The 17,742-nt window shown below is 67.4% G+C and overlaps 1 protein-coding gene across 2 annotated transcripts; it reads right to left on the minus strand.

Moving 5' to 3' along the window:
- Positions 1–1,772: 1,772 nt before the first annotated feature.
- On the minus strand, positions 1,773–17,240 carry LOC148594141 (MAP/microtubule affinity-regulating kinase 4-like). 2 transcript variants are annotated; one of them, XM_088527707.1, is made up of 17 exons: positions 17,190–17,240; positions 13,463–13,660; positions 12,314–12,367; positions 12,119–12,167; positions 11,831–11,896; positions 11,662–11,732; positions 10,505–10,561; positions 10,185–10,421; positions 9,158–9,277; positions 7,946–8,045; positions 7,763–7,872; positions 7,527–7,683; positions 6,314–6,528; positions 5,089–5,192; positions 4,754–5,020; positions 3,714–3,758; positions 1,773–2,106 (listed from the first exon to the last, which is right to left on the minus strand). In XM_088527707.1, exons 1-17 carry the CDS (start codon positions 17,238–17,240, stop codon positions 1,773–1,775), a joined length of 2,235 nt encoding a protein of 744 aa, XP_088383833.1. The 2 variants fall into 2 exon arrangements, with proteins under 2 accessions (XP_088383833.1, XP_088383834.1); XM_088527708.1 differs by having other exon boundaries at positions 7,527–7,677; positions 13,463–13,640; positions 17,167–17,240.
- Between the last annotated feature and the right edge of the window lie 502 nt (positions 17,241–17,742).

The following is a 17,742-nucleotide window of genomic DNA, read 5'->3' on the forward strand; positions in this document are numbered from 1 at the left end:
CCGGAGCGGGGGGACACGAGGCGGGTGCCGTGGGTGCCACGGGTGCCACGTCACAGGTTTCCTATGTTTATTGGGGGCTCAGGTACAGACCGGGGCAGGAATAACTTAAAAATGGGCTGGAGCGCCCGCGGGGCCGCTATGTACAGGGCTGGGTGCCGCCGCGGGGCACCCATGGGTGCAGGGGTGGGAGCCCCGGAATCGCCGACGGTCCCTGACGGTTCCCGGGGTGCTGGGGCCGCTGCAGCGTCCGGTGCGGGGCACCCATGGGTGCCGGTGCAGCCTTGGCAGGTCCTGGTGCACCCATGGGTGCCGGTGCAGCACTTAGGGGGTCCTGGAGCTGGTGCACCCATGGGTGGCCGAGGCCAGTGCAGCCTTGGGGCTCGCGCGACTCGTGCACCCGTGGGTGCCAGTGCAACTGTGGTACCGCTGCACCCATGGGTGCTGGTGCAGCCCCCCTCTGCAGCACCCCCAGGTGCAATCCATGCAATCCCCACCAGCCCCTGCACCCAAGGGTGCCGACGCACCCAGGGAGCGGGTGCAGCCCCCGGAGATGCTGCATCGCCAGGGCTGGTGCAGCCCATGGTGCCAGCGCACCCCTGGGTGCAACTGCAGCCCGTGCACCCAAGGGTGCTGCTGCGTCCCCGCCAAGAGACCCTGCGCCCAAGGGTGCCGCTGCGCCGCCAGAGCCAATGCATCCCCTGGGTGCAAGTGCCTTCGGTGGAGCCGGTGCACCCAAGGGTGCCAATACACCCCCTCAAGAGACCCTGCACCCAAGGGTGCTGCTGCACCCAGAGTCCCTGGACCCAGAGTTGCTGCACCCATGGGTGCTGCTGCACCCAGGTCTGCTGCACCCAGAGCCACTGCAGCTGTGGGTGCCACTGCACCCAAAACAGCTGGACCCATGAGTGCCCCTGCACCTGGAGCTGCTGCACCCACGGGTGCCGCTGCACCCAAAACTGCTGCACCCACGGGTGCCGCTGCACCCGGAGTCACTTCACCCGGAGCCGTTGCAGCTGTGGGTGCCCCTGCACCCAAAACTGCTGCACCCATGGGTGCTGCTGCACCCGGTGCCACTGCACTCGGAGCTGCTGCACCCATGGGTACTGCTGCATCCAGTGCCGCTGCAGCTGGCACCGCTGCACCCGGAGCTGCTGCACCCATGGGAGCTGCTGCATCCAGTGCCGCTGCAGTCGGCACCGCTGCACCCATGGGTGCTGCTGCACCCGGAGCCGCTGCACCCATGGGAGCCGCTGCACCCAGCACCGTTGCACTCAGACCCTCTGCACCCACGGGTGCCGCTGCATCCAGAGCCACTGCACCCCAAACCGCTGCACCCGTGGGTGCTGCTGCACCTGGAGCTGCTGCATCCACGGGTGCTGCTGCACCCAAAACTGCTGCACTCATGGATGCTGCTGCACCCAGCACCGTTGCACTCGGAGGCTCCGCACCCATGGGTGCCGCTGCACCCAGCGCCGCTGCAGCGGGCGCCACGCGGGCGCTAGAGCTGCAGGCGCAGGTGCCACTACATCCAAAACTGCTGCACCCATGGGAGCCGCTGCACCCAAAACTGCTGCACCCATGGGTGCCGCTGCACCCGGCACCGTTGCAGCGGGCGCCGCGCGGGCGCTAGAGCTGCAGGCGCGGGTGCCACTGCACCCAAAACTGCTGCACCCATGGGAGCCGCTGCACCCAAAACCGCTGCACCCACAGGTGCTGCTGCACCCAAAACTGCTGCACCCATGGGTGCCGTTGCAGTGGGCGCCGCGCGGGCGCTAGAGCTGCAGGCGCGCGGCCACGTCGGCCAGGGCGTCGCGGAAGGCGGGCGCGGGGCCGGCCAGGCGCCGGAACAGCACCCCGGTGACGTGGCCGGCGGGCGGCAGGCGACAGACCTCGGCCTCGAAGTGGCAGCCGGCGCCGGGGCCGCGCTCGCGCGTCACCGTCACCACGAAGGGCTGGGGCTGGCGCGCGCGGCACCCCGCGGCCACCGCCGCCTGCCGCAGCGCCGCCACCACGGCCGCCGCCGGCCGCCCGCTCGTCACCTTCACATGCCAGGGAACTCGGAGCAGCCGGGGTTCGGCTTCCTTTTGATCCCAAGGTAGATGGCAACTGCGGGGGGGGACAGGGGGAGTCCTGTGGGTGGGGGGCCGGGGACAGCCCCGGGGTCCCCAGTGGGCAGGTGGTGGCCGTGGTGGGCAGGACATGGGGGTTGGGGACACCCGTTGGGCATTGGGGACACCCGCTGGGCAGGACATAGGGCATGGGGACACCCACAGGGCATTGGGGACACCCATTGGGCAGGACATGGGGGTTGGGGAAACCCACGGGGCACGGAAGACACCCATTGGCATGAGGGACACCCATTGGGCAGGACATGGGCATTGGGGACACCCCCGGGGCATCGGGGACACCCATTGGGCAGGACATGGGCATTGGGGACACCCATGGGGTATGGGGGACACCTGTTGACCATTGGGGACACCCGTTGGGCAGGACATGGGGGTTGGGGACACCCATGGGGCATGGGGGACACCCATTGGGCATGAGGGACACCCGTTGGGCAGGGCATGGGGGTTAGGGACACCCATGGGGCATGAGGGACACCCATTGGGCAGGACATGGGCATTGGGGACACCCACAGGGCACGAGGGACACCCGTTGGGCAGGACATGGGGTTTGGGGACAGCCACGGGACATGGGGGACACCCGTTGGGCAGGACATAGGGCATGGGGACACCCACAGGGCATTGGGGACACCTGTTGGGCAGGGCATGGGCATTGGGGACACCCATGGGGCATGGGGGACACCCATTGGGCAGGACATGGGGGTTGGGGAAACCCACGGGGCACGGAAGACACCCATTGGCATGAGGGACACCCATTGGGCAGGACATGGGCATTGGGGACACCCCCGGGGCATCGGGGACACCCATTGGGCAGGGCATGGGCACTGGGGACACCCATGGGGTATGGGGGACACCTGTTGACCATTGGGGACACCCGTTGGGCAGGACATGGGGGTTGGGGACACCCATGGGGCATGGGGGACACCCATTGGGCATGAGGGACACCCGTTGGGCAGGGCATGGGGGTTAGGGACACCCACAGGGCATGAGGGACACCCGTTGGGCAGGACATGGGGTTTGGGGACACCCACGGGACATGGGGGACACCCGTTGGGCATCAGGGACATCCATTGGGCAGGATATGGGGCATTGGGGACACCCACGGGGTATGGGGGGCACCTGTTGGGCATTGGGGACACCCATTGGACAGGACATGGGGGTTAGGGACACCCATGGGGCATTGGGGACACCCGTTGGGCAGGACATGGGCACTGGGGACACCCACAGGGCATCGGGGACACCCATTGGGCATCGGAGACACCCACTGAGCAGGGCATGGGCAGCAGGGACAACCAGATGGGCATTAAGGACATCCGTTGGGCATAGGGCTGCCCAGTGGGCATAGCATGGACATCGGGGACACCCATTGGGCATGGCATGGCATTGGGGACACTGTAGTGGGCACTGGGGACATCCATAGGGCATAGCATGGTCATTGGGGACACCGTGGTGGTCATGGGGGACACCCGTTGGGCATGGCATGGACATAAGGGACATCGGGATGGGCATTAGGGACATATATTGGGCATGGCCTGGGCATCACCACTGTGACACCCGAGGGGGTGGACACCCCAGGGTGGTGGCACCTACCTTGTGAGCGCAGGTCCCCCGATTCTCTCAGGTTCGTCTGCGACCCTAGGGGGGACACAGGGCACCGTCACCCATGGGGTGCCAGGGGGGCACTGTCTCCAGGCCTGCTTTGGGGGGCACCACCCCCATTTTGGGGACACTGTTGTCCCCTCTAACGTCAAGTGCACACTGGGGGCACCATCTCCCCCGCATCATGGACCACAACTGCTTTGGAGGCCACCACCACCTGCACGTTGGGTGGCACCAACTGCCCTGGTCCATGTGGTTTGAGGGACCACCAACATCCGCACATTGGGTGGCACCAACTGCCCTGGTCCATGTGGTTTGAGGGGCCACCACCATCCACATGTTGAGTGGCACCAACTGCCCTAGTCCATGTGGTTTGGAGGCCACCACCATCCACATGTTGGGTGGCACCAACTGCCCTGGTCCATGTGATTTGGGGGGCCACCACCATCCACATGTTGGGGGGACACCAACTGCCCTGGTCCATGCGGTTTGGAGGCCACCACCATCCACACATTGGGTGGCACCAACTGGCCTGGTCCATATGATTTGGAGGCTACCCCCATCCACATGTTGGGGGGACACCAACTGCCCTGGTCCATGTGGTTTGGAGGCCACCACCATCCACACGTTGGGTGGCACCAACTGCCCTGGTCCATGTGGTTTGGAGGCCACCACCATCTGCACATTGGGTGGCGCCAACCCTACACCGGGTGACACCGATCACCCCGGTCGATGCCTTTCTCAGAGGCCACCCCATGGGGGTGGCACCGTCCCCCCCAGCAGCCCCCGGCGGCAGCAGCGAGAGCAGCGAAAGACGGAAGGGAGAGCAGCCAAGCAGGTGCCAGGCGGGCGCCGCGCGGGCGCCGCACTTACTGATTTTGGCTCCTTGCGGCGTGGCGGCGCCCGAGACGCAGCGGTTAGAGCTCTGCCGCTTAGAGGGGTCAAGAGTGACCCTGGAAGAGAGGAGCAGCGCGTGAGCGAGCGAGCGGGCGGGCGGCGCGAGCGCGGCGGGCGCGGGCGCCCGCGCTCACCTGCGCGTCAGCTTGGACGTCAGCTTGCTGAAGAGGTTGGAGGTGGCCCGCGAGCGGCTCTGCGGCAGCGGCGACGCCTCGGGCGCCAGCGTGGGCGACGCGGGCGGCCCATTGGGCGCCCCGGCGCGCCGGTCGCGCACGTGGCCGCCGTGGAAGGTGCTGCGGCCCGCGGTGCCCCGCGCCAGGCGGGCGCGCTCCGAGGACGCGGCGGCCGCCGCGATGCTGTGGCTCGAGGGCGACACCGGCGGCACGCGGCCGCCCGCCGAGCTGCGGGGACGCGGTGAGGGCGGCGCGCGCGGGGACGCGGCGCCCACGGCACCCATGGGTGCCCCTACCTGTTCTCCTTGCCGTTCTGCAGCAGCGAGTGGCGCTCGGCGCCCGGGCGCTCGGTGCACACGTAGGTGTTGCGGCGCGCCATGACGCTCGACGGGATGTTGTTCTGCAGGGCCCCGGCGCGCTCAGCACCCCGGGGTGCTGCCGCCCCGCGCGCGCGGGCCCCAGGGTGCCCAGCCATGGGGGTGCTACCACCCTGCTCGCTGGGTCCCAGGGGTGCCCACACTCTGCTCTCTGGGTCCCAGGGGTGCTACCACCCTGCTCACTGGGTCCCAAGGGTGCTACCACCCTGCTCGCTTGGTCCTACGGGTTCTTCCACCTGTTTGCTCGGTCCCAAGGGTGCTGCCACCCTGCTCACTCGGTCCCAGGGGTACCAGCACCCCAACTGCCAACCCTGGAGGTGCCTCCACCCTGCTCGCTTGGTCCTAGGGGTGCCCACACTCTGCTCACTGGGTCCCAGGGTTTCTGCCACCCTGCTCGATTGGTCTCAGGGGTGCCCACACTCTGCTCACTCGGTCCCAGGGGTACCAGCACCCCAATTGCCAGCCCTGGAGGTACCTCCACCCTGCTCACTTGGTCCCAGGGGTGCTGCCACCCTGCTGGCTCGGTCCTACGGGTCCTTCCACCCGTTTGCTCGGTCCTAGGGGTGCCTCCACCCTGCTCGATTGCTTCTAGGGGTGCCCACACTCTGCTCCCTCAGTCCCAGGGGTGCTGCCAACCTGCTCACTTGGTCCCAGGGGTACCAGCACCCTGATTGCCAGCCCTGGAGGTGCCTCCACCCTGCTCGCTGGGTCCCAGGGGTGCTGCCACCCTGCTGGCTTGGTCCTAGGGGTGCCCACACTCTGCTCGCTGGGTCCCAGGGGTGCCCATATTCTGCTCGCTTGGTCCCAGGGATTCTGCCACCCTGCTCGATTGGTCTCAGGGGCGCCCACACCCTGCTCGGTTGGTCCCAGGGGTACCAGCACCCCAATTGCCAGCCCTGGAGGTGCTGCCACCCTGCTCGCTCAGTCCCAGGGGTGCTGTCACCCTGCTTGCTTGGTCCCAGGGGTGCCCATATTCTGCTTGCTTGGTCCTAGGGGTGCTGCCACCTGCTCTCTGGGTCCCAGGGGTACCAGCACTCTGATTTCCAGCCCTGGAGGTGCCTCCACCCTGCTCGCTGGGTCCCAGGGACGCTGCCGCCCCGCTCGCCCGGTCCCGGTGCCACCCTCGCCCTCGCGCGGTGCCCACCGTGTTGGCGGCGCCGTCCTTGTGCCGCTCGGGGATCTCGGCCTTGTTGGGGTTGTTGGCGCTGCTCACCATGGGGCTGGAGGGGGGCCCGGCGCGGGCCGCGCCGCCCACGCTGCCGCTGGCGCGCCGGGCCGGCAGCCGCTCCTCCTTGAGCTCCGCGTCGCCCGCGCTCGTGGGGCTGCGCTTGGGGTGCGCGGGCGCCGGCGAGGGGCCGCCTGCCGCCAACGGGGCCCGCTCAGCGCCGGGGCGCCCGGCGGGTCCCCGGGGAGCACCGGGACCTGCGCCCACCCCGTGGGTGCAGGAATGGGTGCCCACTATGGCTTGCACCCTATGGATGTGGGAATGGATGCCCACCATGACCTGCACCCTATGGACGTGGCAATGGGTACCCACCATGACCTGCACCCCATGGACATGAGAATGGGGCCAACCATGACCTGCACCCTATGGATGTGGGAATGGGGCCAACCATGATCTGCACCCTATGGACATGGGAATGGGTGCCCACCATGACCTGCATCCCATGGATGTGGCATTGGGTGCTCACCACAAGCTGCACCCCATGGATGTAGGAATGGGTGCCCACCGTGACCTGCACCCCATGGACACAGTAATGGGTGCCCACCATGCCCTGCATGGGTTGGGTACCCACTGTGACCTGCACCCCATGGGCGTGGGAATGGGTACCCACCATGACTTGCACCCCATGGACGTGGGAATGGGGCCCACCATGACCTGCACAGGTTGGGTACCCACCATGACCTGCACCCTATGGATGTAGGAATGGGTGCCCACCATGACCTGCACAGGTTGGGTACCCACCATGACCTGCATCCCATGGGCGTAGGAATAGGTGCCCACCATGACCTGCAACCCATGGGCATGGGAATGGGGGGCCACCATGACCTGTACCCCATGGACGTGGCATTAGGTGCTCACCACAAGCTGCACCCCATGGATGTAGAAATGGGTGCCCACCCTGTGCCAGTGGGACACAGGACCTGGTGCCCACCATGCACCCAGTGGGTCATAGGCTTGGGTGCCCACCACGACCTGCACCCCACAGCCATGGGACTGGGTGCCCACCATGCTCCACACCCCATGGACATGGGATGCCCACCCTGCACCAACGGAGACGGGACTGGGCGCCACCCCGCACCCCACGGACACCGGGTGCCCGCCCCACGCCGCGGGGCGCCCACGGGGCACTCACAGAAGTCGCTGTGCCGCCGCTGCCGGTGGTAGGTGCCGGCCCCGCGCTGGCCCTTGCCGTGCGCGGCCACCTTGCCCGTGCCGTTGGCCACCTCGCTGGGTGCCCGCACCCGGGCCAGGGACAGGGTGCTGCCCGTGCGCGACTCGCCCGCCTCCACCTGCGGGAGCCCCGAGCGCCCGTCACGGGCCACCCCGGCCACCGCGGCGCCCACGGGTGCCCCCGGGCGCCCATCTCACCTCGTTCTTCCTGCCCAGCAGGAGGTAGGTGGCCGTCACCTCGTTGTACTTCTGGTTGCTCAGGGACTCCTTGATCTCCTCGCGGCTGTAGCCCATTCCCACCATCACCTCTGCGGGCACACGGGTGAGGGGGCACCCCGGGCACCCTGCGAGGGGCACCCGCGGGTGGCCCCGGGCGCTCACCGATGCGCTTGGCGTCCCCAAAGTCCTCCTCGGGCTCCTTGTAGGGCTTCAGCTCGTCCCCCTCGTAGCCGATGTTGATCCACTTGTCCTTCATGATTTGCTGCGGCGGAGCCGAGGGGGACGTTAGGGTGGCACCGACACAAACACCGTTAGGGGGGGCCGGGATGGCACAGAGGGTGGCACTGGGGGGGCGTGGGCATCGTTAGGGTTGGCATTCGGGATGTCACTGGGGTGCCACCGCCATCGTTAGGGGGGCACGGTGGCATTAAAGGTGATGGGGATGTCATTAAGGGTGGCATATGTGCCACTAAAGGTGGCAAAGATGTTCCCAGGGTCATACAGATGCCACTAGAGGTGGCACAGATGCCACTAGGGTCATAGAGATGCCACTAGAGGGCTCGTGGGCAACACCAGAGGTGACACAGACGTCCCTAGGGTCATACAGATGCCACTAGAGGGCACATGGGCACCACCAGAGGTGGTACAGATGCCACTAGGGTCATACAGATGCCACTAGAGGGCACATGGCCACCACTAGAGGTGGCACAGATGTCACCAGGGTCATTCAGATGCCACTAGAGGGCACGCAGGCACCACTAGAGGTGGCACAGATGCCACTAGGGTCATACAGATGCCACTAGAGGGCTCATGGGTACCACTGGAGGTGGCACAGAAGCTCCTAGGGTCATAGAGATGCCACTAGAGGGCACATGGGCACCACTAGAGGTGGCATAGATGTCCCTAGGGTCATAGAGATGCCACTAGAGAGCACATGGGCACCACTAGAGGTGGCACAGATGTCCCTAGGGTCATACAGATGCCACTAGAGGTGGTACAGATGCTCCTAGGGTCATAGAGATGCCACTAGAGGGCACACGGCACCACTAGAGGTGGCACAGATGTCACAAGAGTCATAGAGATGCCACTAGAGGGCTCATGGGCACCACTAGAGGTGGCACAGACACCCCTAGGGTCATACGGATGCCACTAGAGGGCTCATGGGCACCACTGGAGGTGGCACAGATGCTCCTAGGGTCATTCAGATGCTACCGGGGGGCACACAGGCACCACTAGAGGTGGCACAGATCTCCCTAGGGTCATACAGATGCCACTAGAGGCCTCATGGGCACCACCAGAGGTGGCACAGATGCCACCAGGGAGTGGCCCGATGCCGCCGGGTGTCACACGCCGCCGTGCCCGCCGCGTCCTCACCTCGAGGGTGCAGCGCTTGGCCGGGTTCAGCACCAGGAAGCGGCGCAGGATGTTCTCGCAGTCGGTCGACATGTAGAAGGGCACCCGGTACTTGCCCCGCAGCACCCGCTCCCGCAGCTCCTGCAGGTGGCACGGGGACAGCTCTGCCAACGGCCGCGCGTGGGGGGAGCCCCCTTGTCTGCCTGCTCCCAAATGGGACCCTCGGGCCCCCCGCAGACCCCCATGGCTGCGCCCATTGAAGGGCATCCACCTTGGTGCCCACCTTGACATTGTGCCCATCCACGAGCATCAACCAGCCCCTCAGGGCAACCAGGACCATGCCTAGGGTGCCCACCTTGAGGTTGTGCCCATCAAAAAGCACCAAGCAGCCCCTCGGAGCACCCAGGATAACACCCGAGGTGCCAACCTTGACATTGCACCCACTTGAGAGCATTAAGCAGCCCACCAAGCGGTCCAGGATGTCCCCCAAGGTGCCCACCTTGAGGTTGTGCCCATCCACGAGCACCAACCAGCCCCTCATGGAGATGCACAAGGCGGCCACCTTGAGGTCATGCCCATCCACGAGCATCAACCAGCCCCTTGGGGCACCCAGGATCATGCCCAAGGTGCCTACCTTGAGATTGTGCCCATCCACAAGCATCAACCAGCCCTTCAGGGCACCCAGGACGATGCCCAGGGCGCCCACCCTCAGGTTGTGCCCATCCATGAGCACCACTCAGCTCCTCAGGACACCCAGGATGATGCCCAAGGCGTCTACCTAGAGGTTGTGCCCATCCACGAGCACCAACCAGCCCACCAAGGGGTCCAGGATGTCCCCCAAGGTGCCCACCTTGAGGTTGTTCCCATCCACGAGCACCACCCAGCCCCTCATGGAGATGCCCAAGGCACCCATGTTGAGGTTGTGCCCATCCACAAGTATCAACCAGCCCACCAAGGGGTCCAGGATGTCCCCCAAGGCGCCCACCTTGAGGTCGTGCCCATCTACAAACACCAACCAGCCCCTCATGGAGATGCCCAAGGCGCCCACCTTGAGGTTGTGCCCGTCGAAGGGCAGCGAGCCGCTGACCAGCGTGTAGAGGATGACGCCCAGGCTCCAGATGTCGACCTCGGGGCCGTCGTACTTCTTGCCCTGGAAGAGCTCGGGCGCCGCGTAGGGCGGCGAGCCGCAGAACGTGTCCAGCTTGGAGCCCAGCGTGAACTCGTTGCTGAAGCCGAAGTCGGCGATCTTGATGTTGGCGTCGGCGTCCAGCAGCAGGTTCTCCGCCTGCGGGGACGGCGCCGCGGGTGACGCCGCGGGGACGGCGCCGCGGGGCACCGCGGGTGACGCCGCGGGGATGGCGCGCTCACCTTCAGGTCCCGGTGGACGATGTTCTTCTGGTGGCAGTAGTGCACGGCCGAGACGATCTGGGGACAGGGCTGGCGTGAGCCCGGTGGCCCCTGGTGGCCCCTGGTGGCCTGTCAACCCCCCCCCGGTGCCCACTGTGCCCCCTGCACCCTTAGGTGGCCATTGGGACCCGTCGCGTCCTCCCCAGCCGCTCGCTGGCCCCGATCGATGTCACAGCCGGGTGCCCTGGGGGGGATTGATCCTGCCCACGTGTCCCCAGCACGTGTCCCCAGCATGTCCTCGGTATGTCCCCAGCCCCATGGCAGAGTGGTGCCGTGTCCCCCATGGTGTCCCCAACCCCACCGCGGCACGGTGCCATGTCCCCAGCATGTGTCCCCAGCATGTCCTCGGCATGTCCCCAGCCCCATGCCAGGGTGATGCCATGTCCCCCATGATGTCCCACCCCCAGAACACGGTGCTGCCGTGTCCCCCATAACGTCCCCAACCCCAGACCAGGGTGGTGCCACCTCCCCCATGGTGTCCCCAGCCCCATGGCAGAGTGGTGCCGTGTCCCCCATGGTGTCCCCAACCCCACCGCGGCACGGTGCCATGTCCCCAGCATGTGTCCCCAGCATGTCCTCGGCATGTCCCCAGTCCCATGCCAGGGTGGTGCCACGTCCCCCATGATGTCCCCACCCCCAGACCACGGTGCTGCCGTGTCCCCCATGGTGTCCCCAACCCCACCGCGGCACGGTGCCGTGTCCCCAGCACGTGTCCCCAGCATGTCCTCGGCATGTCCCCAGCCCCATGCCAGGGTGCTGCCATGTCCCCCATGATGTCCCCAACCCCAGACCAGGGTGGTACCGTGTCCCCCATGGTGTCCCCAACCCCACCGCGGCACGGTGCCATGTCCCCAGCATGTCCTCGGCATGTCCCCAGCCCCATGCCAGGGCGGTGCCACGTCCCCCATGATATCCCCACCCCCAGACCAGGGTGCTGCCGTGTCCCCAGTGGTGTCCCCAATCCCAGACCAGGGTGCTGCCGTGTCCCCCATGGTGTCCCCAACCCCACCGCGGCACGGTGCCGTGTCCCCAGGCACGATGTCCCCAGCCCCATGACACAACAGACCCTCATCCCCCGCGACGTCCCCAACCCGGTGCCACCACCCGGTGCCTCCGACCTGTCTGAACTTGGCCCGCGCCTCCTTCTCCTTCATCCTCCCGTGGGACACCAGGTAGTCGAAGACCTCCCCTGCGGAGACGCCCATGGGTGACAGCACCCGGACACCCCCCGGCGTCCCCCGGGTCCCCTGGGGACCCGTGGGGACACGACGGGGCGCGGGGGCTCACCGGCGCTCGCGTACTCCATCACCAGGTAGAGCGTCTTCTCCGTCTCAATGACCTCGAAGAGCTTCACTGCGGGGACACGGTGGCATCGGCGGGTGTCCCCAACCCCGTGTCACCAAACGTGTCACCACGCAGGGTGGCACCATGCCCATACGGTGTGCGGGGGGCGGTTCCCACGGGTGCGGATGACACCGGAGCCGGTGTCCCCGTGACCAGGACGCGGTGTCACCGCATGGGGGGGCGGGTCCTGAGGGCACCCTTGGGTGCCCCCCACCCCGGGGTGCCACTCACCGATGTTGGGGTGATTGAGCCCCTTCATGATCCGGACTTCCCGGAAGAGCTGCGGGAAAAGGGGTCGGGATGGGGGCCGAGGGGACACAGTGGGGACAGGGGACAGGTCCTGCCCCCGGCGCCCCCTGCGCACGGGTCAACGTCCCCCTGGTGTCCCCCACCCTCGGGTGCCCCCCACCCTTGGGTGCCCCCCACCTTCTGCAGGCTGGTCGGGTTCAGCTGCGTCTTGTCGATGATTTTTATGGCCACCTGCGAAGGGAAGGGGCGATGGGCATGGGGGGCACCCCCAGCGCTGCCCACCACCGCCCGGCCCCCCGGGGTGCCCATCTGCCCCCAAGGGTGCCCACAGCCCCCCAAATCCCCCCACAGGGGCACCCAGGAGCCCCCAGGGATGCCCATAGCGCCCAAATCTCCTCACAGGAGCCCCCAGGGATGCCCATAGCCCCCAAATCCCCGCCATAGGGGCACCCAGGGATGCCCATAGCCCCCAAATCCCCCCATAGGGGCACCCAGGAGGCCCCAGGGATGCCTGTAGCCCCCAAATCCCCCCATAAAGGCACCCAGGAGCACCCAGGGATGCCCATAGCTCCCCAAATACCCCCACAGGGGCACCCAGGAGGCCCCAGGGATGCCCATAGCGCCCAAATCTCCTCACAGGAGCCCCCAGGGATGCCCATAGTCCCCATATCCCCCCATAGGGGCACCCAGGAGGCCCCAGGGATGCCCATAGCCCCCATATCCCCCCATAGGGGCACCCAGGAGCCCCCAGGGATGCCCATAGTCCCCAGATCCCCCCATAGGGCCACCCAGGAGCCCCTAGGGATGCCTGTAGCTCCCCAGATGCCCCCATAGGGGCACCCAGGAGCCCCCAGGGATGCCCATAGTCCCCAGATCCCCCCATAGGGCCACCCAGGAGCCCCTAGGGATGCCTGTAGCTCCCCAAATACCCCCATAGGGGCACCCAGGAGCCCCCAGGGATGCCCATAGCCCCCCAGATTCCCCCATAGGGGCACCCAGGAGGCCCCAGGGATGCCCATAGCCCCCCAGATTCCCCCATAGGGGCACCCAGGAGGCCCCAGGGATGCCCGTAGCCCCCAAATGCCCCCATAGGGGTACCCAGGAGCACCCAGGGATGCCTGTAGCCCCCAAATTCCCCCCCATAGAGTCCCCAGGGATGCCCGTAGCCCCAAATCCCCCGATAGGGGCACCCTTGAGCCCCCAAGGATGCCCGTAGCCCCCCAGAACCCCCCATAGGGGCACCCAGGAGGTCCCAGGGATGCCCATAGCCCCCAAATCTCCCCATAGGGGCACCCAGGAGCCCCCCAGGCCTCCCAAGCCGCGCACCTCGCGCCCGGTGAGGATGTGCCGGGCCAGCTTGACCTTGGCGAAGTTGCCCTTGCCGATGGTGCGCAGCAGGCGGTAGTTGCCGATGTGGGGCTGCTCGTCGGCGCCGGCGGCCAGCGAGTTGCGGCAGCGGGCGCCCAGCGAGCGGCTCGACCAGGCCGAGCCCTTCTCCGAGCGGCTGCCCGCCAGCCCCGCCAGCTGCGGGCACGGGGGCGTCAGGGCCGAGGACGGGCGAGCTCATTGCACCAATGAGAGGGCCCATAGGGATGCACTGGGGTCAGGGCTGAGGCTGGGTGAGCTCATCACACCAATGAGAGGGGCCATGGGGATGCACTGGGGTCAGGGCCGAGGCCGGGCGAGCTCATCACAGTGATGAGAGGGCCCATAGGGACGCGCTGGGGTGAGAGCTGAGGCTGGGCGAGCTCATCACATGGATGAGAGGGCCCAAAGGGACGTGCTGGGGGGGTCAGGGCTGAGGCCGGGCAAGCTCGTCACACTGATGAGAGGGCCCATAGAGACGCACTGGGGTCAGGGCTGAGGCCGGGTGAGCTCATCACACCAATGAGAGGGCCCAAAGGGACGCACTGGGGTGAGAGCTGAGGCCGGGTGAGCTCGTCGCACCAATGAGAGGGCCCAAAGGGACGCACTGGGGTGAGAGCTGAGGCCGGACAAGCTCATTGCACCAATGAGAGGGCCCATAGGGACACACTGGGGTGAGGGCTGAGGCCAGACGAGCTCATCACAGCGATGGGAGGGCCCGTAGGGACACGCTGGGGGTCAGGGCCGAGGCCGGGCAAGCTCATCACAGTGATGAGAGGGCCCATAGGGACACACTGGGGTGACAGCTGAGGCTGGGCGAGCTCATCGCATGGATGAGAGGGCCCATGGGGATGCACTGGGGTCAGGGCTGAGGCCGGGTGAGCTCATCACACCAATGAGAGGGCCGAAAGGGACGCACTGGGGTGAGAGCTGAGGCCGGACGAGCTCATTGCACCAATGAGATGGCCCATAAGGACATGCTGGGGTCAGGGCTGAGGCCGGGTGAGCTCATCACACCAATGAGAGGGCCGAAAGGGACGCACTGGGGTGAGAGCTGAGGCCGGACGAGCTCATTGCACCAATGAGATGGCCCATAAGGACATGCTGGGCTCAGGGCTGAGGCCGGGCGAGCTCATCACAGCGATGGTGCTGCCCTTCGAACACCCCCGTGTGTGCAGAGCGCTCCCTTGCACGCCCGCGTGCACACCGGTCTCTTGCACACCCCTCCTTGCACACCCACGTGCACATCCCTCCTTCCACACGCCTCTCCTTGCACACCCACATGCACGAGCTGCCCTTGCACACCTCTCCTTGCACACCCACGTGCACGCCCCTCCTGGCACACTCACGTTCATGCCCCTCCTTGCACACTTCTCCTTGCACACCCACGTGCACGAGCAGCCCTTGCATATCCTCCTTGCACACTCACGTGCACACTCCCTTCTTGCACACCCACATGCACATCCCTCCTTGCATGCCCCTCACTTGCATACTCGCACGCACGAGCAGCCCTTGCACGCCCACGTGCACGAGCAGCCCTTACACACCCCTCCTTGCACACTCACGTGCACACCCTCTCCTCGCACATCCCTCCTTGCACACTCACATGCACACCCTCTCCTTGCACACTCATGTGCATGAGCAGCCCTTGCACACCCCTCCTTGCACACTCACGTGCTCACCCCCTCCTTGCACACCCCTCCTTGCATGCTCATGTGCACACCCTCTCCTTGCACACCCCTCCTTGCACACTCATGTGCACGAGCAGCCCTTGCACATCCTCCTTGCACACCCCTCCTTGCACACTCACATGCACGAGCAGCCCTTGCACATCCTCCTTGCACACTCATGTGCACACCTCTCCTTGCACACTCACGTGCACACCCCCTCCTTGCACACCCCTCCTTGCACACCCATGTGCACGAGCAGCCCTTGCACATCCTCCTTGCACACTCACGTGCACAATCTCTCCTTGCACACCCCTCCTTGCACACCCACATGCACGAGCAGCCCTTGCACATCCTCCTTGCACACTCACATGCACAATCTCTCCTTGCACACCCCTCCTTGCACACTCACATGCACGAGCAGCCCTTGCACATCCTCCTTGCACACTCACGTGCACACCCCTCCTTGCACACCCACGTGCACACCCTCTCCTTGCACACCCCTCCTTGCACACCCACAGCCACCTCCCTCGTCCCCCTCCTCCCCAGGTGCCACCCCCCGGCCCGGCCTGGGGACAGGGGGACACTGGGGACAGGGCCGGGGACGCGGGGACGCCGGCCGGGCCGGTCGGGCGGGCGGGATCCGGCCGGACCGGCTCGTCCCCAGGTCCCGGCCTCGCCCGCCGGCGGCACCGGCGTCCCCGTCCCCTCCCGGGGACACCTGGCCGCTGTCACCGGCACCCGGGGGGCTGGCAGCCAGCGTGGGTGACAAGACTTGGGGACACCGTGGGGCTGGGGACACCGCGGGGTCGGGGATATGGTCACCACAGGGACGAGGCCACCCCGGGGTCAGGGACAAAGCCACCGCGGGCTCGGGGACACCACGGGGACATGGCGATGGCCATTGCCACCGCAGGGACATGGCCACCGTGGGGACGGTGACACCACAGGGGGGACAAGCACAGACACGGCCACCGCATTGACACAGGCGCCAGGGCCATGGCCACCGCCACCATGGGGACAGGGCCACCACGGAGATGGGGACACGGCCACCATGGGGCCACAGCCACTGTGCAGATGGGGACATGACGACCACAGGCCACCATGGGGACAGGGACACCACGGGGACAGGGCTATGGCCAGCGCCACCATTGGGACAGGGCCACCATGGGGAGGGGACACGGCCACCACAGGGACACAGAGCCACTATAGGGACAGGGCCACCACGGTGATGGGGACACAGCCACAGCAACCGTGGGGACAGGGACAGGGTCCCCAGGGGGACAAGGCCACTGTGGGGATGGGGACACGCGTGAAGGATCCACCATGTGGGTGGCAGAAGGTCACAAACGTGTCCCCCCCCCAGGCCCAGGGCCACCAAATGTCCCTTCCATGGCAGCCACGGGGTCACCGATGTCCCCTTGCCCGTAGGGTCCCCAGCCACCAGTGTCCCCCCGCCCATTGTCACCGAGGGGTCACAGATGTCCCCACGCTGTCCCCATGTACACGGGGAGCCGTGTCACTGCTGTCCCCCAAAGCGCGTGGCCGTGGTCACCAACGTCCCCCCCGTGCCACGGGGTCACCAATGTCCCCCCAACACAGTCACGGTGTCACCATCCCCGGGCACCGCGTCCCCAGCGCCCCCCCAGGCCACCATGTCACCCATGTCCCCCCACGCGGTGACCACGGTGTCCCCCGTGCCCCCCCGCGGCGAACCGACCCCCCCCCGGGGCCCGTATGTCCCCATATCAGCCCCATCCCCCCCCCGCCCGGTACCGGCTCCAAAACCCTCCCGGTACCGGCCCTAGACCCGCCCCGGTTCCGGCCCCGGCCCCCCGGTACCGGCCTCCATCCCTCCCGGTACCCCCCAGTGCCGCCTCGGTGCTGGCCCCGGCCCCGCTCGGTACCGACTTCCTCCCCCCCCGGCTCCAGGCCGCATCCCCCCCCGGTTCCGCCCGCCGCTCGCGGTGCCCCCGGCGGTGCCGCCGGTACCGGTACCGGCACCCGGCCGGGCCGCTCACCGTGTCCGCGTTGCGCTCGTTGCCCGGCGCCAGGGCGGAGCGCGAAGACATCGTCACGCACCGGCGGCGGCACCGGGCCCCACCGGCGGGGGAGGCCGGAACCGGAATCGGGGCCCGAACCGGGACCGGGGCCCGAACCGGCTCCGGGCGGCGCTAGCGGCGGCCCATGGCCGGGCCGGGCGCACAAAGGCGGGGCCGGGGCCGGGGCCGGGCCCGGTGCGGCGGCGGCGGCGGCGGCGGCGGGAGGGGCGGGGCGGGGCGGAGGGGGCGGGGCTAAGGCGGGCCCGCTCGGCCACGCCCCTTAAAGGCGCCGCGCGCGACGCTGCGTGGGGAGGGATGGGGACAATGCGGGAGGCACCGGGAGCACTGGGGACATTAGGGGACACTGCGGGATGCTGCGAGCACTGGGGACATTCGGGGATACTGGGAGCACTGGGGACAATGGGGAGCACTGGGGATCCTGGGAGAACTGGGGAGTACTGGGGGCACTGGGGACACTGGGAGTCCTGAGGACACCGGGGGGCCCTGGGGACACTGGGGACAACGGGGACAT

This window comes from Tinamus guttatus, unplaced genomic scaffold, assembly GCF_059628265.1.
Source record: "Tinamus guttatus ecotype Peru unplaced genomic scaffold, ASM5962826v1 Tinamus_guttatus_pri_ptg000289l, whole genome shotgun sequence".
In the NCBI taxonomy this organism is placed as follows: Eukaryota; Metazoa; Chordata; class Aves; order Tinamiformes; family Tinamidae; genus Tinamus; species Tinamus guttatus.